Source organism: Homalodisca vitripennis, chromosome 5 (genome assembly GCF_021130785.1).
Source record: "Homalodisca vitripennis isolate AUS2020 chromosome 5, UT_GWSS_2.1, whole genome shotgun sequence".
NCBI classification, from domain to species: domain Eukaryota; kingdom Metazoa; phylum Arthropoda; class Insecta; order Hemiptera; family Cicadellidae; genus Homalodisca; species Homalodisca vitripennis.
The window spans coordinates 116,343,364-116,369,644 of record NC_060211.1 but is presented as its reverse complement, the minus strand read 5'-3'; the positions used below and the strand labels follow the sequence as shown (position 1 = coordinate 116,369,644).

The 26,281-nt window shown below is 31.3% G+C and overlaps 1 protein-coding gene across 2 annotated transcripts in view; it reads left to right on the top strand.

The window, feature by feature from the left end:
• The window catches only part of LOC124362780 (uncharacterized protein CG7065-like), a 52,735-nt gene that overhangs the window by 695 nt on the left and 25,759 nt on the right, over positions 1 to 26,281 (top strand). The window contains exons 2-3 of one of the 2 annotated variants that reach the window (XM_046817559.1): positions 11,755 to 11,920; positions 24,978 to 25,212. In XM_046817559.1, the coding sequence (XP_046673515.1) occupies positions 11,792 to 11,920; positions 24,978 to 25,212 (364 nt within the window). In that variant the 5' untranslated portion in view covers positions 11,755 to 11,791. The remainder of the gene's footprint in view (positions 1 to 11,754; positions 11,921 to 24,977; positions 25,213 to 26,281) is intronic. The other variant, XM_046817560.1, reaches the window with a different exon arrangement.

Below are 26,281 nucleotides of genomic sequence, written 5' to 3'. Positions count from 1 at the left end.
GTGACTATGTGATGCATGTAGTGGACAAATATTTTTTGGGAATAATTGAGCAATTGATGAAAAAAGAAATTAATAATTAATAACAAAACAAATATATTGAAACTAAGAAATACACAGGGGTTATTTCGTAGGAAATCAACAGTAATGGAACCAGAGAAATGGGAGTGGTGTTATTTTACTCAGTTTTAAATGTTGATGTACAATACAACATTCATTATCGTCAAAAGGGTTTTTTTTAATTGAAATCAACATTTTAATTTTCTTAAAAAGTACATTTTTTAAATTTTGAAAAATTCCTATAAATAGTTTATATTTTTGATAAGTTACCTATTTTCAAAATTTCAAAGTAGGAGGTTAATGGGTTTGTAAATAAATAATTATTTAAGAAAGGGTGTTCACAAGTTTTTGTGAAAATTACATAGCCTACTATGTTTCCTTACTTTACTCAATTTCATTATGATGGTGATTATTATCATAAATATAATTAGAGTATTTAAAAGAAGGGTTGCTCCTAAGATAGCAATTTAGTTATTTATAAAATAATTGTTTTAGTTGAAAATTATTTTTATTTTATAGCCTAGGTACAGTAATCCACTTCATTTGAAAATGTTAGGAGACGTTCATAAAAAATTATTAGGAGACTGACTTGAAAAATCAACTAGATCAGAGTCTCCTGATTTATTTATGAGCATCTCCTTACATTTTAAAATAAAGTGCATTATAAAAACAATTATTTTGTATCTAACTAAATTGCTGGTAACTTGCGGTCAAATCCATCGCAGTGGTGATAAACCATGTTGTTCAGGAATCTCCTAGGCACATTTTCCTTACTTTTTTTTTTACTTATATGGTAAAATAAAAGAAAACATAAGTGCAGAGGGACAGAACTGCAACTAGCCAAATGTGTAAAACTTCATTGTTTTGATTATTCTGTTTTGTAACATATTAATACTCAGCTTATAATAGTAAGTTAGTACAAAAGTTTCACCTGGAATAATTATGCTAGTAAGGAAACCATTTAATGCGAGAGTAACTGTCATTATAGTTTATTATGTATAAATTATAAAGACGAGGTATATTTCAAAGAGCAATAACAGAACACAATATAATACAAACCATAATTAAGTACGTTGTGGTGATAATAAAATATAAGTTTTCAAAGGTATATTCTTGTTAGTTATAATAATTAAGTTGTAGGGTACTAAAATTAATAGGGGTCTAGACCAGAAATTATTTCCTATTCTGTTCGGCTGATTGCCTGAACATCAACCACAGGTGAGAAGATACTTTCAGTGCAGTGTAAAGAAAATATTATTTATGTTTGATCTACTATCTCTCTTTGAATATAATTCTGTTTTTTATATTCATTGTATATAAATTATTGTTACTGTAAATCAACTTGAAATAATTTACAAAACGTGGTTTATTACCATAAGTTTGTGCTAATTTTTTCTAGAAGTAAAGTAGACCCAAGTGTAAAAATTAACATTGTATCTAATTTGTCAGAAATGCAAGAAAACTTATATGTGTTTGATAGTACATTCTGCTTAGGGATATTTAGTGCGTTTCATGAAGATCGTGTGTATCACTATATAAAGCTCGTATTGTGAGGTATTAAAAGAAAGTGAATTTATTGAAAAGAATTAGTGTTTCTAGTAATTTATAGTTTTAGCTTCTCAGTTAAAAAAGTTTATTGTTTTGAAGATTCATGTGGTGCTCACCCTGGAAAATTATTAGTTAGTGTAAATATTAATTAATAAAATTAATTGCAAATAGTTGCTTGAAATTTGTAAATATTTGAAGGCAATTTGGAAACTTTCATTTGATATTTTAGATGAAATCTCAGTTTTATATTCTTCTTATACTGGTATATGTACAGTTAATGTGTTTAAAGTATATATTAATGCTTTGAAATGTGCTTTGTATGACAAGGTTGACTTTACAAAATAAGTATATACCGAAAAATATATTAACACTTATCATGATGGTTATATGGATGCTACACATTATCTATCCAAACATGTTATTGACATAATTTATTGAGAATCAGGGTACAGTAAAATCGTAAGTGAACTATCTGCAAATCCGAAACATCAAGTCAGGATGGCTGCATCGTCTAATATGCTACTCTTGACAGTGGAGTTGGTCTTGTAGTTGTGAGTTCGTTCTATGTCTGACACCAGGGATTTTTTGCGGTGTGGTGTACATATGAGTCACTGGTTTGTGGTAAGGCCCACCTTAAATTAATGGCTTGAGTGGAAGTTGGTGGGATCAGTGTATTTTTGTGTAAGTTTACCAGACTCAAATGCCCGTTTTGCATTTTTATCTTTACTAAAAAAAAAAGAAAAAAAACAATCAATTTGTGTTACCTTATGTTTTGAAAGTTATTATCAACTCTTTTAGTGCCAGGGGTCTTGTTACGAAACAATGTAAAAAATATACTTGAGCGCCAAGTCACGCTTTGAGATGATACGTATTTATGTGAAACGTGCTGACGTCTTGGAACGCGATGATTTCTATTTCATTTAGAGTACGTCTCTAACTTATCCAATACTGGATGACATCATACCAAAGGCAAAAACATGAACTGAACTAACCTTTTCAGCTGTTATATCTACTTTGTACTCCACTAGATGATGTATACAACTAAAAAAATAATCTTTCTTAGTTGGTTGGGGGTGTTGTGATGACTAGCAGGATGTTTATGTTGTGTAGTTGTGCATTTTTACTCATTGTGAACTTGGACATACAATTAAATTGTCTGGAAAAGGTAAGTTGTTTATGTTTGGAGTTTCATATTGGTAAGTAATGTTTTATGGTAAAATTATGTTTAGACTATGAACAAGAAATTAGTTAGTAGTTAGCTTTTACATGAATGCTCACATTTTAGAAGAAAAGGCTATAGTGCTTAATTGTTTTTTCCAATTATGTTTATAGTATTTAATCTTAGGTTTATCATACACAATATTTTGCATTGTTTTAAAATTATTATTATCATGAAAGTATTGAAATATCAAAATACATTTTTTATAATAGTTATTTCACCCCTAGATATACTACATATTTTTCGTTTCCTTTGAAGTGTTGCTATCTGAAGCGGTTTTAAAATTATATATATATATATATATATATATAAAATAATTAAATTTTACATATTTTATGATACACAGGTAATTGACCTTTCAAACGAATCAAAAGAAGCTTTTTATGATGAAAAATAAGTGTTAGGTGATTTTTTCCTTCAAACCAACAAAAAGAAAAGCCCTGCACTACAATGTTTTGCAGTTTTGTTTATAGCATTTTATTAGCCTATCACAGATGATTTTAATTGTTTTTAAATGCTTTTTATCATGTTAGTAGTGAAATTTCAAAATTCATTTTTTACAATAATAATTTTACCTCAAACTGGATATATATTTTTTCTCATGGAAATGTCATTGTGTAAAGTGATTTTTAAAATTATAAAAAAGTCAGAATTCTAGATATTGTGCGATGTACAATTCATGTACTTTAGAATGAAATTAAAAAATCAGCTTTTTAGGATAAAAAGAAGTTTTTGGTTTATTTTTTAAAAACTTTGCGTTTTGGTCCAAAAACCTGTGGCACTTTTGCATAGTCACTCAAAAAGACAATCCGGAATTTTTCAACATGGATTTTTTTCTCCTCTGACACTAAAAAGGTTAAATCATGACCATAATAATAGCTTTTAAGGATTAAAAACATTTAAACCTTAATAACAGGGAACCATTTAAATCCTTGTGACAAATTTACTGTGTTGAAGGGTTAATACACAAATTAACAAATTACAGCAAAATTTTATTTTAGTGTATAGAATTTTCGTTCTACACATTACGTTTCGTTAACGTAATGTATGTAGCAAGCTGATGACAGTTAATGTAAAAACATGATGTGGTTTTAACAACTTTAGTTTATTAGTTTTACTATATGAAAAGTGAACATATCGGTTGTCTGTTGTAATCTTAAATTGTTCATTTTCACTTAATTTACTTGACTCATGTTTTATTACAATAAATAAAATTAAGTCAAACCATTTTCTTTCAACACAGTGGCTGAACTATAAGTATTATTTTAATTACTTTTAAGACACAGTTTTATTCTTTTCAAATAAAGTTTAAAAGTAAGAAAGATTAATATGAACAAAACTTTTGTAAATTGGTTATATGTTATTTAAATGTTTTGAGTCCTGTTGAAGTTAAATTTAAATTAAATCTGTATTTATATTTAACATCATGTTAAAAAAAGTGCATGTATTATACATACACACTGAATGTATATAACTTAGTATGCTATTTAAAATATGTTGAAATATTAACCCTTTGACCAGTATCCCGCACATTATTAGAGAATCAACATGTCATGTGTCACCAGCGGTAACCCAAAACACTCTGCAGGATCTCATACATTACTAAACAATAACAATAATAATCTTTATTGCGTCAACAATTATTACATTGCATGCATGTGTCAAGTACATTCATAATAAGATACAGTTCCATTGCAGTTATTGCTATTTAATTGTATAACAGAACTGGGGGTTTATTTTTATTCTTGTTTTCAATAGTTTTCAATAATTTTCATCCCAGCAACTCAACATGAACTCTTCAACGGAGTAAAACGCCTTTGACACCAGGAGGTGTTTTAATCGAGATTTGAATAGTTTAGAATCAATGAGATGTTTTATTCCCTCAGGCAGCTTGTTTATCAGTTTCACACCAACTTGGGACGGTAAGTGTTCAAATGCACTCGTTCTATGTTGAACAATCCGAAAGTTGTCCCTGCCTCATGTCTCGTATTGGTGGACGTCACTGCCTTGGATCAACTCACATTTAAGTCGACAGTGTAGAACGACGTCGAGAATATAGAGACAGGGTAAAGTTAACAATCCAAGCTCTCTGAAGGCATCTTTGCACGACTCTCTGAAATTCAATTTCTAAATAATTCTGATAGCTTTCTTTTGAGCTCTAAATACTCTTTCGAATTTGTATTTAGAACAGCTACCCACAATCTCAAACCGTAAGACAAATATGGATGTATCAGGCCAAAGTAGGCAGTTTTTAATACATCAATAGAACAGAATTTTGCAAGGTTACGCAAAACATAAATGCCAGAAGCAACCTTGGAGCAGATGCTGTCAATGTGAAAGTCCCATGTCAGTCCTCGATCAAGGTACATTCCAAGGAACTTAACGGATTCGGCCTCTTCCAAGAGAACATCGTCCATCATTACTGCGGGACGATACTCCTGTTCTTGTTGATGCCGAAGGCAAAAATTTATTAAGTTTGATTTTAAGCTGTTTGTTTTCAGATTGAGTCTTGAGAAATGTTCGATGCATGAATTTAAATCGATAAATGATTTCACTTCAAGATCAGTTTTATATTTTGATTTAATACAGAGAGTCGTGTCATCAGCATATTGAATAACCTTTCCATTCTGGATTGATGTATTCAACTTGTTGACATAAATAAGGAAGAGAACTGGCCCTAATATTGATCCCTGAGGGACACCATAGGGCATTTTGACCCTATTAGACAGAGCATTCGCAATCTGTACGCATTGTTCTCTATCTTTAAGATACGACGAGAGCCAATCGTACGGCAAACCCCTAATACCACTAGTCCATAACTGGTGCAGCAGTGTCGCATGATGCACACAGTCAAAGGCTTTGGAGAGATCGAGAAATATGCTCATAACACGTTCTCTTTTCTCCAGGCCATCGACAACATTATGAATAAGTTCAGTTACGGCATCGATGGTCGATTTGTCTTTCCTAAACCCGATCTGTTCAGGACAGAGAATTTCGAAGCGGTCATGGAATTTTTCAAGCTGATTGAGGAAAGCTTTTTTAAAAACTATGCTAAGAACTGGGAGGATAGAAATTGGAAGATAGTTGCTAGAGGTGCAAGGATCATCTTTTTTGTAAACTGGAATCACAGTGGATATCTTCAGTACGGACGGAAAGACACCCTGTGCAAACGAGAGATTGATTAATTTTGTGGTGTCAAAATATGCTTAAAGCACTTTTTGATTAACCACACAGACATTCCATTAATGTCACAAGACCTCTTAGGTTTGAGATCCTGCATGATACGGGCCACCTCCACCTCACTCACAGGACGAAGGAACATGGACGAGGCCGATCTAGTCAATAACCCTCCGCAGGGTATATTCTGATTCAAAGAACTGTCTGTTCCAGCAACAGTTGAAAAGAAATCATTAAACGCAATTGCCACTTTTAATGGATCATCAATAATTTTGTTATTAATTTTAAGTTTCGGAATTGAAAATTTTGAAGTATTTTGTTGTTTTGTGTTTAGGTTAATTATATTCCAGGCGCTTTTTGAAAGATTATCGGATTGTTTTAGTTGGTTTTCAACGTCTCGTGCCTTGGCATTTCTTATGGCTTTGCGGTAATCCTTTTTGAAATTTCGAAAAAAGCGTTTGAAATCCTCATTTTCAGATTTAACATATATTGAATGATAAAATTTTAGTCTTTCTATTTGTTTGGAAAGTTATAATTGTTCCCCTGGATGGACATGTGATATAACAGAAAACGGTAGAATCCCTTTTACGTAGTTTCTGTTGTGCCCAACAGAATGCAGTGGCTTGTTTTTTCTGTTTATTTTCAATTATATACATCTCACTGATTCACTGTAACTTAAATCTGTTTCAGAACAGTAAAATATCAAAAGCAAAGAGCTGATTGTATTTTGTTTGTTTACATCTGTTGTTACATTCATCTTTTATATTAAACCAGTTTTGTACTAAATAAAAAGTGGACATGGCATTTACAGGTCTGTAAGTGATTCGGAAATAAACATTTGTTCAACTAGGGACTATTATGTAGAATGACATGAGAAACTTATGGATGCAACTTTAGTAGAGAATTTTATGAAAGGAAATATTGATTATTGTGAAGATAATACAGTTGAATGGATGGACACTCAGCCAGCAGCAGTATTGCGACACAGCATGGAAGTGATGTCGTGCTGTGTATCTCAGAATGTTTCAAAGACTTTCGCACTTAAAAGTTATAAAGCTACATGAACTGTCAGTTGGTCTTCTCATGCCTTTCCTAAGACAACAGATATTAATTTATTTATCTTTATAATGGATTTTAATCTTTTTTACATGTAAAAATAAAACAACTCTATTTTTATAAATAACATAACTTTTTTCTGAAATTTAGTCAGTCTGCTGTTTAAAACCAAATAAAACAAAACAAAATAGCTCATTTTAGGGACATGACTACTGTTTAAAAAAAGAAACTATCAATCAGAGCCTTAACAAACTTCTATAATAAGTATTTTCTTTCTTTACTGAACACATATTTTTGTATTAATTATTTAATTAATATAAACTAAATTATCATTTTTTCCATAGATGATAGTATAAAAGATAATTGGTTCAAAGTATTTTCCAGTGTCATAGTTTAAAAGTATAGTATAACAATTCTGATGAATTAATTCTAACTATTGAGAATAAATTGTCACTGATATAGACATGTTAAAACAACTACACCAACATGACCTAAACATCACATCACATCATGATCATGATCTAAATACTATTAAGATGAAGTTATAAACATTAATTGCATAGTTGTATCACCATTGATGAAAAAATATTTATCTTAGTTGCATCTACAAGATGTTTGATAACTGTGAACCTAATAATCTTTTGATACACTAAACTCGGCTAAAATAAACTGTTCCCATGCAGTAATTTTTATTTTACTTTTCAGTAGTTGTTTGTAATTACTTGAACAACTACTTTTTAAGTTGGTTCATACTAATAATGTTGGATAGGTTTTTATGCTACTTAGTAACATAACATAGCCAAAAATTGAAAATTTGTAACTAATTCAAAAATAGTTACATTTAAAATAATGTTGACATTACAAGGTACTAAACCCAGCATAATGCTAAAAACACAATAAAATTATTCAACAAATATGTAAAAAATTTATTACCCAATTTGTCTGGGTTAGATTAAAGATAGTTGAGGAGATAACATTTTCTTTCGTTTACAAGCATTTAATTAATGTATATAATTTATATTTAGTAAAATTGTAAAAATGCATTTCTCAGTATTATTCATTATTGATTTTGAAGTTTATTCCTGTTTTTTTCCCTACTGTTACTAAAAAAAAACAGAATTTATAAACATATATATTTTATTACTTTAAAGTTTACTGTATTCCAATTATTTTCTAATGTTATGTATTAGTTTGTTATATGTTTGTTGTTGTTAATTGTTATCAATGTATATGTTGTAAAAATTGGTAAACCGTTCGAACAAACATATAGATTTTAATCATATAAGAGCAAGAAGTGGTGTTATATACACTTTTTAATGTTGGAAAATGTTTGTATTTGTCTATCTATGTACCATATCTGTATATAAGTATCTGTTACGTCACCTTTTGTGAAAATGATTATAAAACTGTTGAAACAATTGCTAGTTTGGCTATATATTTTTAAACACCATCAAATTTCCATCCAAGGTTAATGGGACTAATATTTTGTTAACTTAACGTGAGTAGAATTTGGATATCTTACTATTGTACATGAATTAAGTAGGTCTGACAGTCCTGCCATAGGTTCGCAACAGCACATGCTGCTTTTACAAGAACAATGACATTAGAGAGCAAAAGGTTTCTTAATAACAGGATTGGTTAGATGGTCTTGATATTTAAATCAGACCATATAGATATAGGCTTTTTCTATATGTGCTGATTTCTGAAAGGTTATAGATATTTCTAAAAAAGATTAAAAGCATGGTAAATTCTGCAACTGATTTTGAACTAAATGAGAAGAACTTCCACAGTCAGTTATTTCAGTCTAAAGAGTATTAGGAGTAAAGCTTGAATAGGAAAAAAGATTGCAAATGGCTGCAGCATATTCCAAGACAGTTCTCCGAATTAAGAAGACTAACCGTGGCTCTTGTCAGGATATAAAGCTAACATCCATTCAGATTAATGTCTTAACCCTTTTGGTATTGTAGCCCGTGTGTCATTGCATTGAGTCACCAGTGTCAACCATTTATTTTTACATTATTATTGAGTATTAATATTGTTTTTAATGGACGACTTTAAGCAAATATCGTATTCTATAATCTACAGATTTGCTTATTTGTAAGACTATAACTTGAAATTCGCTAATTAATAAAAACCAAGAAATATACCTGGATTTTTTTCTCAACTCTCTCCAAGATATTTTTGTTACACCTGGTGAAACAACTGTGTCAACATGTATTAAATTCAAATGTTGAAATGAAACAGGTAAGTTTTCAAATGAGTTGTAATTATTATATCTTCAATACTGTGCTAATTTAATAGTTATAAAATACTTTAGTATTGTACACACACAACTGTAAAGGAATAAATTCAATTCAAGTTGAATAATCTTTTAAATGAGCCCTGATGTTTATGTTTATGAACTGTTACTGCTCTTTAAGACTGTAATCTGTAATCTCTAGAATGTCTTATAATTCATTCTTTAAATTTGACTTGTGCCTAATATTGGCTGTACAAGTTTTAAAAACTGCTATGGTTAGCCTCTACCAATTATTTTACTGTAAATATTACAAATTGTGTCCTAAATTTCTGTCTCATATTGAAGATAATATTATTTAATTTCCATAGTTCATGGTGTAAAACCACCATGTTAATAAAAAAAACTAGTAAAGAAGGTAAATTTAGTAAAGTATTGGTGAAAAACATTTTGCCATACTTTGGAAAAGTCAATTGTTTTTAGAATTTTTCACATAAACTACTATCATAAAAATAATTCCTACTATCTGTAATATCAGTACTGCCAGTTGTTTCTTTGGTCGTCAAAGTCAAAATCTCTCTGTATTAACAATTGTATTAGAAAATTTATTGATGTCTAAATTTTGGGACAAAGAAAAGTACAACACATTTTTAGTAGTCTCACGTGAACATCTAATTTCCGCCTCTGAGTAGGAATTCTTCCAGCGTCTGAGCATCAACCATCTGCTCTGCACCATCTGCAAGTTTTCACCCTCTGAGTTTTGATCATGGACAACAGTGAGTTTAGCTTGTGTCCCATATATGACAGGGGTTTCATCAGTAGTCAAACAGAAAGTTTGCCTATGGTTCCATGTCAACGTCTGGCACAGTAACAATCTCATCTCGTCTTCTAACAAATGTCAATTGCTTGGTTCTGATCATGTTAACTGCTAGTTCATATGAGTGCGAGTACTGATTGGCCATATTGAGTGCTGTATATGAGGCCAGTTCCTCTGTATATTTATATTTCGTGCAATTAGATTGTGTTAACTTAGATGATGATCCATGTCATTAGTGAGTTAAGTAAACAAAAACATGGTTTAAGACTTATCCCTGAGACATACACCTACACATAAGAGAACGTTTAGATTTGTGTTTTTTATAAATAACTTCTTTGTTATTATGAATAATTTCAACCACTTGCTGTGTTCTTCGAGATAACTCTTACTGTCTGAAGACAGTGTTACTTATGACAGAGTTTTGAGTATTTGTGAGATGAGGTTGTGTCCCAGGTAGTCAAAGACTTGCTGAAGTCAAGCATAACACTAATTATGAGTGTTCCCTCTTGTAGTTGGCCTCTCATGAATTCTGCCAGTTCTACAATCTTCCTGGAACAACCACTAGTTGTTAGTAGATTTTGTTGTGTTTAGATAGTCTCTAAGTATCAGTCTTTTAAGTATAACATTTTCTATTACTTTAAGAAAGGTGATAAAGAAATCACTGTTTAGATACTGATTTCTATGTGCCTTTTATGTTTGATATATATTTTGCCAGTTTTAGTGCCGATGAAAAACACTCCTGATAACAGCAACTTATTTATGATTGTGACAAGTATAGGATGAGAGCATCATTACAGTGCTTCAGTAATTTTGAAGATACATCATTGAGTCCTTCTGAGGTTTTGGTTTTCAAGCCCTTTACTCATTTCTTATCACTTCTCTAGTAACGTCAGAGAGCAGAATTGGACTATAATTTGCCATATTATATGAATCTTATGCCTTTTGTATGTTGATTATTAATGTGCTATGTTTGTTGTGCAACTTCTAGTGAAGATTTCATTTAGATTCTAAACTACTACATGAGAGTTACTTCTTTCCTCTCTATCTATTTTTAATGTCAGTTGTTATTTTTCTATGGTCTGCTTTTACTGTTTTGATAGAGCTTTTGATCAGTGGATGCTTAACCTGTATCATGGTTATGTAGTCTGAGGTCATATCCTTTCTTAGTTAGGTCTGTTGTTGTTTTATCCTATGGTTTGAAACATCCTTTAATCTTAATAATATTGTTTTGTCTTTGTAGTTAGTTACAGATTCTGTAAAAGAAACTGGATTTATTTTTCTTGACTCATACCACAAAAAAAGAGGAGGTGTTGTGTGTAAATATCAAAGTATTTAATATCGTATGTGTTACATTTGATCTTTACATTTTTACTACAAGGTTAGTTACAACAATTTTTAACATTTGGTGAAGGTATAAAATTAGAAATTTTTCATTAAGTTGGGATTTAATTATTTGTTGGAAAGACTGACAACTTTCTTGGACTTAATGAAGATCTTCATTTTGTATGTGAGTATAAAGTAAACTGTTAGATAATTATTAATCAAAGATTTCCCATTGATTTAAGTTGTTATTGATAAAGTGAGTTTTTAGTTCGAGCTATCATATAATTTAATAATTCAGAAAATCCTTTGTAACTTTTGCAGTTTTCTTAGAAGAAAGAACAACAACATTGGACTCATCATGGAAGGCTACACAAATGTTATCGGTAGTTCGTATGATTTTGATGATCTAGATATTGAGGGAAGAGTTGTTGATGAATGGTCTGCAGAAGATGAAAGAAAAAACGCATTGAATTTTAGAGGGCAAAAGGTATGAGCTAGATATTAATTTTGCATCCTATAGTTATTGATTTATTTTAATTTATAGTTTTGTTACACTAAATGCATTCCATAGTGTTTTTGTCATTAGTAACCAATCTTTATCCTTATTTTTAATAGTGTAATTGGTATTTATAAACAAGATTACCCATCATGACTACGTCTTTTTTTATAAAGAAATATTTGTGAGCTATTTTACTTTTATTAATGTTGAAAATGTTAAATAAATATGATATTATTTACTACATGAGCTAATATTACAAAAACCTATATTCATAATAAAAATATTAATATTATAAATATATTACTTGTGGTTCTACTTACGTACCTCTTTTAATGTCTTTCCTTAACATGTTGATTATTGTGGACGCACCTAAGTACTATTTTATATTTTATGTACTTAATACAAAATATTATCTGCAATGCTATCCTCACTGAATACTAGTCTTATGCCGCAATATAGCTGTTAATATGTAGCATAAGTTTTCCAGTTCACATCGCTTTAAAACAAACACATATTCAAATAAACAGTGTGCCCATTTGTAAATTCATGGATGATATTTAGCCTGGCACCTCAATACAATGCATAAAGACCATCGTGAATTTTGTCAAGCCAGGGGAGCAAATAAAAAAAACAAGTTTTAAATTATAAAAATATAGAAGACATAAAAAGATGATTACTTGGTGGTGGTATGTGGCACAAGTGACATGGCAAGAAATGAAGTTTTGACTTTTATGTTTGAAACCTTGGACGGAGCTATACATAAAAAACAATTTAGTAGATCTTCCAAATCAGTATGATCTGGTTAGTTGGTCATGTGTCAACAAATAAATTGAGAAGACAAATAATCGCCTCTTATGAATTTAGTGGCAAGTACTCTAATGTCACATTAGTGAATTCCAGTGAAGCAGACAGAGTGACACACTCATCAATATCTCTATTTTAATTTGCGAAGAAAGAAGTGGTTAGCTGAAATAATAGCCATAACTGCGACAAAGGAACCTGACTAGGGACTGGACCTGTGATTTACAACCTCCTCCTCCAGGTACTGATGTTGTGTCAGAGAACTTCTTGCCAATTGGTGAAAACTGCAGTCCACAAGCAGAAACTAACAAGAATTAAAGGACGCATTCCTTGTCATGTATCTAAAAAAATGCAGTGTATAAGAAATAAATTAAAGGAATTAAATCTATATGTAAATAACATAAATATATGTTTTAATTATAAATGAACACTAGCTCTGTCCAGAAGAGTCTTTGTTATGTGCCAGTAAGTTTTTGTGTAGGTAGTATTTTTTGTTGAAAACCTTCCCTTAGAAAAGGGACTACAGTATATATATGTTAAAAAAGTTACAATATATAAACTATTGAAGTAGAACACGTTTATCGATTTTGTTTTTGAGGTCATATGTAGTTCTTTAGTTAGTTTTAAATGTTATCATTATAACAATTAATTTATCAAACACCAAAATCTGTGTAATATCAATAAGTAAAATGATTTATTATTGAATAATTAGTGGCCATTGGAATTTTTCACTTTTTATCGTGTGAACAATAAATTTGACAAAATCATCTACAAATTATGTCACTCAAAATTATAGTGCAAATAGGAATAATGTAACTTTCTTGGAACAAGATGAAATGAGGATCAAAGGCCTGCTAAAGGTTAACTTACTTAAAATAATAGTAGTTGTTGGAATTGTGAACTTTTTATGAAGCAAAAAATTAATTGGCAAATATTAACAAGAAGTAAAAATAATTAAAAGAGTAGTCGAGTAAGTAAATGAGACCTAGGACTTAAATCTATTAAGGAATACTCCAACATCAGTGCAGCAATTGGTCATAAAAGAAATGGTAATCCGTACGTAGTGTTTTTTTTTTCAATTCTTGGAGGTGTCTGAATTTGTCTTCAATAATCTTCAATTTACTTTCATACAGTCTTGGAAACTGTGCTTGAATTCTGTCAATGATGTTGCCTGTGGACTGTTTTGGGTGTTGTTTTTAATGTGTTGATCTTCTTGTGATTTCTTCAACTTGATAAGATTTTTCTTCACAAGTAAGCAAAAGCTTGTACTCATCGTTAAAGTTGATCTTATAGTAAATTTTACTATTATCTCCATATTTCAGGCAGCGAATATCAGTTACTTTGGTATCTCCGTTCTTTATGCCAGGACAAATGGATTTATGCAATACTGGCTGTTCATAATTTTTGAAGAATGAATGCTCTAATTAAGTTACTTTATAAGTTCTTGTGGTTTTTCTGGAAATATTTACATAATCAGCTGGGGACATGGATATCTCTCTGCCTCAGATGCCGTTCGATGGGTGCATGCATGGAGTAGCATTCCATTTGAGTATGCTCTTTTTCCAAGTATTTGCTTTCAGTAGTGATCTCAATGGTTAAATACAACAGTGCGTTGCTAAAAACAGCACTTCTGTTTTGATAATGGGATGTTCACTGTATGAGATGATTTTCGATGTGCCTTTGCAGTTAATTCACCCTCTGATTTTTTCAACATATAGCAATAGCCATCGTGTATGATAGATTGTACATTCAAAGGTTGTGGACAGAAAGTTTCCTTCTGTAATACAGAGCAGAGACATTAGACTTAGTACATAATAACAGGGAATGTAGATCTACTGTATAAACATGCTCTTCATTTTTTCGGTTTCTTTTTCCTGCCTAGCAGCAATTTTCTTGTACATCCTATTTGAAACCTAACCTCTATGTTTCTATCTTGAACAAAACTAGTAACTCCTGCTTCCTTTTTAAATGTTGTTTTCATCATTATTTTACATGAACAGAAGGTTTTTATACTAAAACAGCAATGATTGTACTTCTTACCTTTAAAATCATAAGTAGTAAGGCACATCAGTTGTGTATGAATTTGTAACAGCCAAAGAAATGAACACTGCTCACACAACACACTACAGCATGGTAACAGGTGGCCACTACAAGGAGTTTATTGATTTGCAAAAAAACAATTCCCTGCTAATATATATATCCGATCCGGTCACTCGGTGAGTCACAGCGCTCTGTTCTGTACAGTACTGTCGTGTGTGTGCATCGCATTTCAATATGACTGAACGTGTTGAGCAGCGCATTTGCATTAAATTTTGCCAAAAACTTGGCCATTCAGCATCACAGACGATTACCATGGTACGGAAAGTTTATGGTGACGTGTCTATGGGCGATACACAAATAAAAGAGTGGTTTAGGCGGTTTAAAAATGGCCGCATATCAGTGGAGAGTGATGGCCGATCTGGCAGGCCTTCAACGGCTAGAAACTCTGAAAATGTTGAACCTGTTCGTGCAGCAATTAATGAAAACCGTCGATTGACTGTCCGAGAGCTGGAAGAAGATTTAGGAATACCAGAATCGTCAGTTTGTAACATTTTACACAAAGATTTAAAAATGAACCGTGTTTCAGCAAAATTCGTTCCTCGGCTGCTGACAGAAGACCAAAAGAACTGTTGACTTGAAATCGCACAGGACAATCTGTATTTGATAAAAAGTGACCCAGGGCTATTTAAAAAATTTATTACTGGTGATGAGTCATGGGTTTATGGCTACGACCCTGAAACAAAGGCTCAATCTTCACAGTGGAAAACTCGCGAAGAGCAATGGCCGAAAAAAGCAAGACAAAGTTGAAGTAATGCCAAGACAATGCTGACAGTGTTTTTGACCAGGACGGCGTTGTTCATCACGAATATGCTCCAAGAGGCCAGACAGTGAATAAGAAGTATTATCTTTAGGTCCTAAGGTGGCTACGAGATGCAGTGGGAAGGAAACTACCTGAACTGTGGACAAGCTGTGACTGGATCCTGCACCACAACAACGCGCCAGCTCATTCCTCAAATCTTATTCAGCGTTTTTTGATCAAACACAACATCAACCAACTACGACAGCCTCCGTACAGTCATGACATAGCTCCTTGTGACTTCTGGCTATTTCCGAAATTAAAAATTCCTTTGAAAGGAAAAAGATTTGACGATGTTGAACAAATAAAACAAAATGTGACGAAAGACCTGTTACCCATTCCGCAAAATGAATTTAAGGAGAATTTCCGGAAGTGGGAGGAGTGTTGGAATAAGGTAGTGCGTTGTGGAGGGGAGTACTTTGAAGGGGACTAGATTGCCGTTGCCACCGAGTAACGTTAGTTCATGCCAGACGTCAAGGTCGGATACTTTTTGGACACACCTCGTATATGTGGTTTGTTTTTCCCTTTTTTGTGGATCTATAATTTTTTGGAGTTACTGAGTTGTAAAGGGTTGTGTGGAGACCGTACACCAACAATATGCAATGAAAATCTCATTACCGTACATTTGGAAACACATGTTTTGTTAATTAGGTCAACGTTCTGTTCTAGGACTTACTTATTTACACATTTAGCTTCTGATATAAGAAATAGTTCCACCAGCATAATGACAATAACTTACCTATTGAATATTTACAGACTATGTAATAAATAACATTTTAAATGAAACAAATTAAAGTAAGTGATGTATTATATTGTTCACTAGGACCTACCCACGGCTTTGAACACAATTTACTTGGAATAACAGACACTTCATAGTTATATCCTTTTTTAATGGTGTAATAAACACTCCTGATGATTGATTGTCACTGAAAGATATTCATATCTCCTGATTTATTTCTGAACAAATAAAATTAAAGTTAAATAGCAATATTTTGAGATCCTGAAGCCAGAGAGTGAAACAGTTTTTATGAGTACCAGTGATATACACAGATTTCTCTGCAACATTCCGTAATATTTGAATGAATAACTTCAAATATTTCAGTAACACTTGAAATAGTTCAGGCAAGATTGGAGGAACACCAGGTCAGTATACAAAAGTTCTGCAAAAGTCTTTTTGGTTCAAAAAGCCCCTACTTCCGGTCATTATAATCTACTTCTGGTTTAAGACATTGCAGGTACCGATGTCTTGTCACGGGCATAATAAATGTGTGTTAAATTTCACCTTTATAAGACTACTGGATGTTCTAGAACTAGAATATAGTTTTTCCAGGGGTTTTATTGCCATTTAAACCTCTATGGGTTGTTGATCTTCATAAAAATGATTTTGTTTTTATATGTAGGTAGTGAGGAATGAATGTGTCAAATTTCATCTTTCTAGGATATGGAGAAGTTAAGAAACTAAATATATTTGTTCTAGTTGCAACAACCTCATTTCAACACCTATTGATTTCACTGTTGCCTGATCTTTATGAAAATATTTTACTCTGTCTATTTAAGTCATGAGGCATGTGTGTGCTAAATGTAAACTTTCTAGGATATCGGGAGGTTTAAAGTAAACCTTTTGGTAGTGAATAATAGTAAAACAGAACATTTAGATTATACTCTTGGAAACTGTATTCCTGGTAATAAGTATAGAGAACTTGTTAAACCATTAGGAATATACATGGGTACTCAACTAAATTGTGATGCTCATTTAAATTTTCTATGTAAAACATTAGCTAGTTTCATACCTTGTCATGAAATTAAAATATAGTATAAGTAATGAAATGTTGATCACAACATATTATCTCTCCATTCCCATCTATGGTATGGTAGAACATTTTGGGGAAACAGTAGTAGCCATAACTGCATTCAATTGGCAAGAGTTTCTTGTGTCCCAATTAAAAAATTTATAATCATGGTATTTAGTAAGTTCAGTTTTTAATAATTGAGAATTAGTTAATATTGATATCTATCATCATCTATTTATTTTTTTATTGTTATATATTTATGTACCTTTGAATGTATTTTGTATATAATATTTTATACTGTATATAGCGAAATGCTGCTAACACTACAGTTATTGTTTTAAGTGAGCAAACTGTAGTGTTGCTGTGTTTGTAAGTAATTTATTTTTTGAGAATTTTGTTAAAGTATAATTTGTTAAAGTCTAAATTATTACACACGTTTTATGGGATGTTAAAGCTGTGATAGGAGTAGTATTTTACTTTTAAGAAAAAGTGATGTTTTCCATTGCATTGTCATTTGCATCTAGGCAAATAAAGATTTCTTAATTGATTATCTTAGGATTTTAATTGTTTTTCCAATGTTTGACACTGTGAGAACAGGAAAACTAGTTGTCAAAACCTAATAATTAAAGTATATGTGATAACATGTTGGCTTTGGCCACCTCACCTCCACAATATATACTGCAATTGATATACTTAGCCAAAAGGCGTTTAATAAGATTACAAATTGAAATTAATTCAAAAAAATATGTTTTATTTTACAGATAAATGCTAATCATCTCGAATACATTTTCCCCATTGGATTGGGAGCTTTTTGGTTCCATTTTCATAAAAAACATTTGGTTCTTTGTTTTAGCCATTGAGTCAAAAGTTATTACTGATCTGTTGTCTTTAAAATGCTGCCTTAAAGTGCTTCATTAAGAAGTCAAAAAAGATGAAAATAACAGTGTTACAAGTCTGAGCTGTAAAATTGATGTTACAGCGATTTTTGTCGTAGAGGTAGCATCCAAAGTTTTTCTTTATACATTAGCCACAAAGTTTGGCATTGTTGTGCAAAAAAATGAAACTTTTGCCGCTTGCTTTTCTATTTTCTTTAAAATAACAATTTCTTCGTATTCAACACTGCACAATAATTTTATATATTAATTTTGTATGAATATAGAAAAAATGAACATCACCTTGCAGATACAAATGTGTTTCTATTATCACTTGAGCCAACAACCGTGTCTTTGCCTTAATCTGTGCGCTTTCTCTGCTCGTCCTCCAATTCACATTCACCTGTTTGAATTCAGGCAAGTTTGTCATCTGTGACAATACTAGAATTTACGTAAGATTCGCTGCAAAAAGCTGTAACTAATGTCACTGGTGGTCCTCCGATAACAGGTATGGAACCCATCAAGCTGCCATTTTGTGAAATCCCGTCTTCTGTTTGACACTCCAGTAACTGACGTTCAATTGCTTAACAATTTCATAAAGATGCACAGATTTTCTTCAGTGAGATTTCAACTGGCGCAACACTGGCCTCATTCAGATTTGTTGTGTGGCAGTTGTGTGCTACGTAGACACACAGATACTTGATAAGAGTATTGTCACAGATTTGTGCTTGTAATTGTCACAATCTTCAAGAAGTTTACCCCTTAAGTTATAAACTTCATTAAAATCTACTACTCCATAAAACTGTTAGGAATACAAGTAGATACTCAACTAATTTGGAATGCTCATGTAATTTTTCTTCATAACATGAGCATTCCAAATTAGTTGAGTTATTATTCGAATTCGATTATTCTAGAAAAAAGTAGATAGTATCTCAAAAATGAAACATATTAGATAAACAGTAACAAAGGCATGAGTAACACAAACTAAACACCACTACACAACACAGATGGTCTGTAGCAACACATGATGCACTCACCACATCATGCAAGCTGACTAAAGCAAAAAGTAGATTAATTTGTAATTTTTATTTTATAGGTTTATTTTACTGAGTCTTAGATTAGTTCCTTGTATTTGATTTTATTTTTAAACCATGATGCTTAATCAACAAAATTCAGCAATCAAAGTAACAAATACTTACAATTAATATTAATGGAAGGAAAAAACATTGTTATTTCCTTGTCTAAGGAAATTAGCATTTAAAAGAAATTTGTCAAGGAAAATTGTTTTTAGACTAATAAAAGAAATTTTTATAAATTATCACTAAATAACACACATACAAAATAGGATGGAAAAATTTAATACTACTTGTGGTTAATCGGGAGCACGAATTAAAAGAGTATATTTTATTGTTACATTATTGTGATCAGCACCACTTTGCCCATAGTTGCTACGTTTGCATAGTAAATACAGAACATTTTGCCTTATCTGAGAGCCATCTCCATTAATTTAATCTAATTCCTTTCAATCATGTGTTATTGGCTTTATAATATAACTGTAAAATATTCCTGTATTTTTAACCTTGCCAAGTTTAAGGTATTTTATTTTGACAGTTTTTAGAAGCTACAGTTTTGAAACTAATGCATGAGTTTAAAAAATGTTTACCACATTTATGTATACTAAATAAATAAGCTTGTATACACAATTGTATAAAAAATATGTGAATTAAAATATTAGCATAACATTTGGAATGGTTTATACCTGTTGTTGCCATAACTGAAAAGTATGTGTATGTTATATTTGGAAATATATAGTGTATAGGAATTATTCCCCACTATAATAGAAGAGAGTTCATTAAGAGTTTTATTTAGTTACACAATCAGATAATCAATAGTAAGCTTGAAATAACATATTTTTTTTAGTTCAGTATTATTGAGTTCTCTCATATAGTTATAAGAAGCAGCATCGTGAATCACAACACCAATAATCAGGTAAGTATACATTTTTTGCAGAGTGTTCAACAACATTAAGTTTTCCATATTTATTTTAGTTTATTTGAGCTTTAATGTAATAAAAAATGTTAATTCAATTTCTTTCATTTTATAAGAAGAGAAAACCTGTTATTAAGTCTATAACTTGAACATATTTAAATGTTTTATATATATATAATACATTGTCAGTATAAATATATTGTCTTGTTAAATCAGAAGTTAGGTTAAAAAACAAGTATTTTATATAGCTATAAATGTATCTAATTTTCACTTTCATTCAAAAATCATTTTGGCAGACTATGACTTTAAAGGACACATAGATTTGTTGTTTAATTCAACAATTTTCATTTACACACCCTAGTCTTTTTAATAGTGATTTGAACTTTTATATTGGTTGACAAAAGTCCATGTAATGTGTGTGATATAGTTATCGGAGCTGTAGTTTATGATAAATCGTCCACCAGAAGAACTATCTGCTGGAGCTCAGCGAAGATATGTTTATTCAGTTGTTATAGTTGATGTAGAAATGTTATCTGGATCCTTCAGTATCATCGCTTTATTGCTTCGTTATTGTGTTTGACACTGCCATTGGCCGTCTTTCAAAGTTTGTCTTATTCAAAGGTATTTATGAAAGGTGTATATGATAATAGTTGAATATTCTGTGATTCTCATGAACTTTTTACTTGTTTTTACAGTGAAGGAGCTTTGTGAGGAAATAGGTCTAAAATTGAAATAAAGTAAACTCTAGTTTGGTGAAATAATGTGTATCACCAATACATACGTGTATTAAACCTTCTGGTGCTAAGAAGTCTAAACTTTTTATCCAGTGATCATTTGGTCCTACCATTTTTTGGTTAAAATGCACTAAACTATAAAAAAAAATGGATTTACGTTTACATTAATGGATGCGTGCTCTGAAATTGAAACGTTTATTTTCTGCAGCTCATAGAATTTACTGAATTCCTGCAATTTAAAAATCTTAAATATTCAAACTGATAAAAATATGTCTTCGTACAACACAGAATGAAAACAACAAAAAATTAAACAGAATAGAATGTTGCTAACTCTAACAGCAACAGTCAAGATTGCATTGCGTGTCAGATACCTTAGCTTTTAATGAATTATGGACATTTCAGCAGTAGGAATGAACTATAATTTAGCTTTTAGTGGCCATTAAATATAGTAATAAAGGAATTTTTATACATACATTTAAAACACACGGTAGCATTTTGTCACTTCCAATCCCCGACGGATCCAGTAATTTGACCCAACCAACTTGTGCTGGCCACACACTCCGTTAGGCGCATATAGCCAGTCTCTAGGTTACCGCCTATAAGGCTGGGTCACAGAGACCTTCAGGCTCACTGCATCAGTCCCCAGATCTCGAATTTCTAAGGCTGCCATTAGCTCTACTAGCCTTCAGACAGTTTCGCTCTCCCCGATCACATCCTTCAGTGTATCACTGATGAGGTCACGGTTTGTGGTTTCCCCACAAAGTTCCAACAAGACACCTCCAGTTCTTGTCTGGCTGATGGTTTGGCTCAGTGCGCGAATCATCAAGGTATTTCTCCCGTTTTATCTTTTAGCAAGTCCACATAAGTCCGGCGACTGATCTCTCCCGGGGTTAACAGAGGTTATATGCCACTAGTACTGCTATTAGCAGTGTCTAGATAGTTTATTTCGCTGCTAGATCATGCTGGCATTCACATATCTTTTATCACTACTAATATCAGATTTCATGAATCCTTTTTTGTTTATTTATTATTTTATAACTTTTTACAGCCTTAACTTTTTTAAAGTTTATTAATAAATTGTGTTTAGACACGGTTAAAATGTTTGTATTCGTGGTTGTTAAGTCGTTAAAATGTTAACAAGATCGATAAAATTTTTGCAGATAGGGAACCAAGTTGATTAAAATTTTGTATACATGGTGTCTAGATGCATGTGAGTGTAATATTAGAAACATTATGTTAAGAAGTTATCAGTTGGATTTAGAAGACAACCCTGGAATTCCCTCAGAATCAATCATTGATCAGGACTCAGGCCAAGGTAGCATCCAGTTCATGCAAGATTTGATGTGTTCACAATAACGATTAATCTATAACATTATACTTGAGGTCTGAATTATGTGAAGAAAGGTATATGTTTGATAATAAACTTACGTTTCAGACATTTAGCGACAGATGTAATTTTTCCTTTTAATAATTGTTAAATTGTTTTAATACGTAATGATATATCTTCACTCTTTTCATATATATTATAGTATAAACATTGTTTTTTTTTCTCATTTTCATTTTTAGCATATATATAGCACATATATGTATGTATATATATATATATATATATATATATATATATATATATAATTTGTTTATCAGTCTAATATGTCTTATAGTGTAGTACTTGGAGACTACTGCACTTATATTTTAATGGGAATGTAATGGCCGTTGAATTACTTTCTTAAGTTTTCAGTAGAATGATGAACTATTAATTTTAAATTGCATTTATGACTAAACCTTTCAACAAGCTGAGACAGTGAAGTGTAACACATTTTGTGTAAAATAAGTATTTAAAAAATGTATACTAAGTTTTGTTAATGTATCCAAAATATCTACCAAAATACATTCTCAGATATTCAGTTATTGTTATCTTTGTTCAATGGGCTAAGGGTGAAGTGATTGTGTATGTACAAGGATATGTGTGGGAGAATATAAAGGTAAAGGTGTGAACAGGTGAGACCATAATTTTTAATAAACATACTTTAAAACATTTGTACATTGTGTCATTTCTAAGGTTCTGTTTGTTCTGATTGATTTGATTTTAAATTAAACAACAGTTTAGAAACTTTTATTTTGCATCATTACCAGGTTTTTTTACTTCAAGTGATGTGATTAACTAAACAAAATTGTAAAAATTTGTTTAGTGTAATTTCTAAGTATATTTCTACTCCAATTAACCCTACATCGGGCGCTAAACGGAGTTTTCCTCCGTGTGTTTTTTATTATTAAAAATAGTACTACTTTTCTGATGTTGGCAGTCGTTTCCCGCAGTGTACTTCACGAGCATCTTTCGGGGAAGCGAAACAATAGCCTCCCGCTTATCTTTGTCAAAATCTGTCAGTATGAGGTCTACTTCCATGCGAGACTGGACGATTATGAGTGCCAGTCTCATCATTTTACAATATATTTTATTTGAATTTTGTGAAATGGAGAATGAAGAAGAGAGACTTGTCGGTACAGTACCCGTGTGCTAGGGAACATTTCAGTACTGTTTATGGAGTGAACATTGTCGTTATAAGAACCAGAAGGAAAATGTTTTGAAACTTTGTGTAGTGTTAAACAAATTTTTAGTAAAGAATAAATTTTGATTTTAGAATAATAATTGACATTACAATTGTATAATATCTCAAGAATTGAAGTAAGTTGTTTTTGTAAGAAGTTAAAACTAAGTTAATTTCCATATATTATTACAGAAGTTTAAACATTTTTACAATTAATTGCATTATTCCTTAAAATAAATCATGTTGTTATTATACAATAAAATTTTTTTAAATTTCGAAATTCTTATTTGGAAAATTTATGACATAAGAGAGTAATTTTTATTTAAATTCTAAAAAAGAATATATTACATTGTAATTAAATCAGTATGAATATTTAAACAAATAAAAACAGTTTAAACGACTATAATATCCATTATTCGCTAACCTGGAGGAAACCTCCGTGAGCGCCTGATGGTGTTTCTAATTTTAAGCGCCTGATGAAGGGTTAATGTGACTGCCTTTACAGTCATCTGCACATTGTATATTTAAAAGTCTAATTTTACTACTAAAAAATATCCGAAATTCTGGTTGTAAAAATAAAACTTTAATAACGATTTTGATGTTCTAATAATAACAGTATAAAACAGTAAATAAAGTCATCCGTTGTTTTTAATATTAAGGGCAGACATCCTCACAGATACTGAGTGTGTTAAATGAAAATATATTCCATTTAAAACAAGGATTTATGTAATCAAAACAATTTTAGTAGCCTCTGAGGTAAGTTACATTTAATAGAAAAATGCTGTAATATGATGTTAGATTGTCTAGGCAACAATTACTGTTAGTCTGGACTATGATCTTAAGTTTCCAGTTCACACAGTTAAAGGAAGATTTAAACTATGTATGGTTTTATTATATTATTTAGAGATGTCAGATGTAAATGATATTACATGAATGTTTTTCGTTTATAAGATGTTGCAGAATAGAAGTCTCATTGTGGCTTGAAACACAGCAACTTTAAATTAAAGAAATGCGTAAAAAGAAAATGATAGTGAACACTTAAAAGTTTTACGAATCAGTGGAATCAGTGATTTGAAAACTTTACTTTTAATTAATAATGTATTTTTGTTTAATTGATTACTTATAATATAGATAACAACTTGTAAATTATTTTCTTATTTGTATTGTATATGTAAGTGGGTTTTATAATCATTTTACTAAGAAATATAATATTTCTATTTATATTTTAGCTAATAAGTAACGATTTCATAACATACAAGAATTATTGTATATAATCCAGAAGTTATCATTTAGTTCAAAAGAGATCTTATTTTATTTTGAATATTTATTTCTATTTTTTTACAGTAGTTAAAAAAAATTCAACAAACTTTATTTTGTTTTTAGTATTATTAATATTTGTTCATTTATTTATTTACAGCGGTTGGATGAAAGAAGTATATTAAGTGAACGAGTGAGGCTAGACAATGGACAACAAGCCCAGGTTTTCTCTACTGTCAAGAAACAGGACTCGGTGTGGTACACCTGTCATGTGTGCTCGGACACAGTGGTTGGACTACCACAGCTCCGGCAGCATGTGGAGTCCAAGAAACATCAAACCAATATGATGAATCCTGTTCACCCTCGAGCAAAGTTTATAAAATTGGATCCCAAAGGTAATTATAGTTTATAATAAAATATTTGTATATAAAACTATAATAGGAATTGTTTGTGATTATTAGAATTACACATTCAAATATGCATTTATTATGTTTTGAAAAATTCTTGTTTAAGACCCCACAGGTCATTCCTAGAATGATGCTTTCAGCAGTAGCTGTAGAGCTGCACTCGAGGATCTACTAGTGACTTCTCCCATTAGACTTCATGTCATGAGTTAAAAATATGGATAAATTCTGTTTAGTTTTTCATGAATAAAGATGGAGGGATGGAACGATATTTCTAGATAATAGAAGTCAACGACTTTGCTTTTTTTTAGTCACTGTTACAACTTTGCCCATTTCCCCAAAATGGGATTTGGAGGGGGGCTCAAAATTTTTGAATGTAAATACCCATTAAAAGTGATACCTCATTTGAAAGGTAACCTGTGTTTTTTTTAATCAGAGGTTTAAACTGCTGTCCTAGGACAGTTTGACAATGTCCAAGTCTGTTGTAGAAACTTAAAAAAAAGATACGCTGTATGGATTCATGCGGGATTTCTGGAATTTCGGATACTATTCAGATCCTAGAGTCATTAACCTACTGAGGTTTCGTTTTATAGATGTTGTTTTTAATGTGACCCCACACAAAGTAGTCAAGTGGAGATAGATCTATTGATCTTGGTGGTGACTTGACACTTTTCTCTCCTGCCTATCCAGTGATTTGGAAAAATGTTGTTTAGATACTCGTGGTCATGCATGCCATAATGTAGAAGTTCTTCATTCTGCTGGAACCAAACTTCATTATAGTTGTTGGTTGCTACTTGGATAGCTGTATAAATCTGATTTTGTAATATTTCCTGGTATACCCTCGGCATTAAGGTTTCCACTGTTCCTTTTCTTTTATCAAGACCTTTCAAATGAGGTGTCACTTAATGGGTCTTTACATTTAAAACTTTTGAGCCGTCTCACGGCTCAACGGGTAAAGTTGTAAAAGTGACTAAAACGTTCACTTCTGTGCCCTAGAATGGTAACCCGGGTTCCATCCCTCCATCTTTATCCATCAAAAACTGAACAGAGTGTATCCATA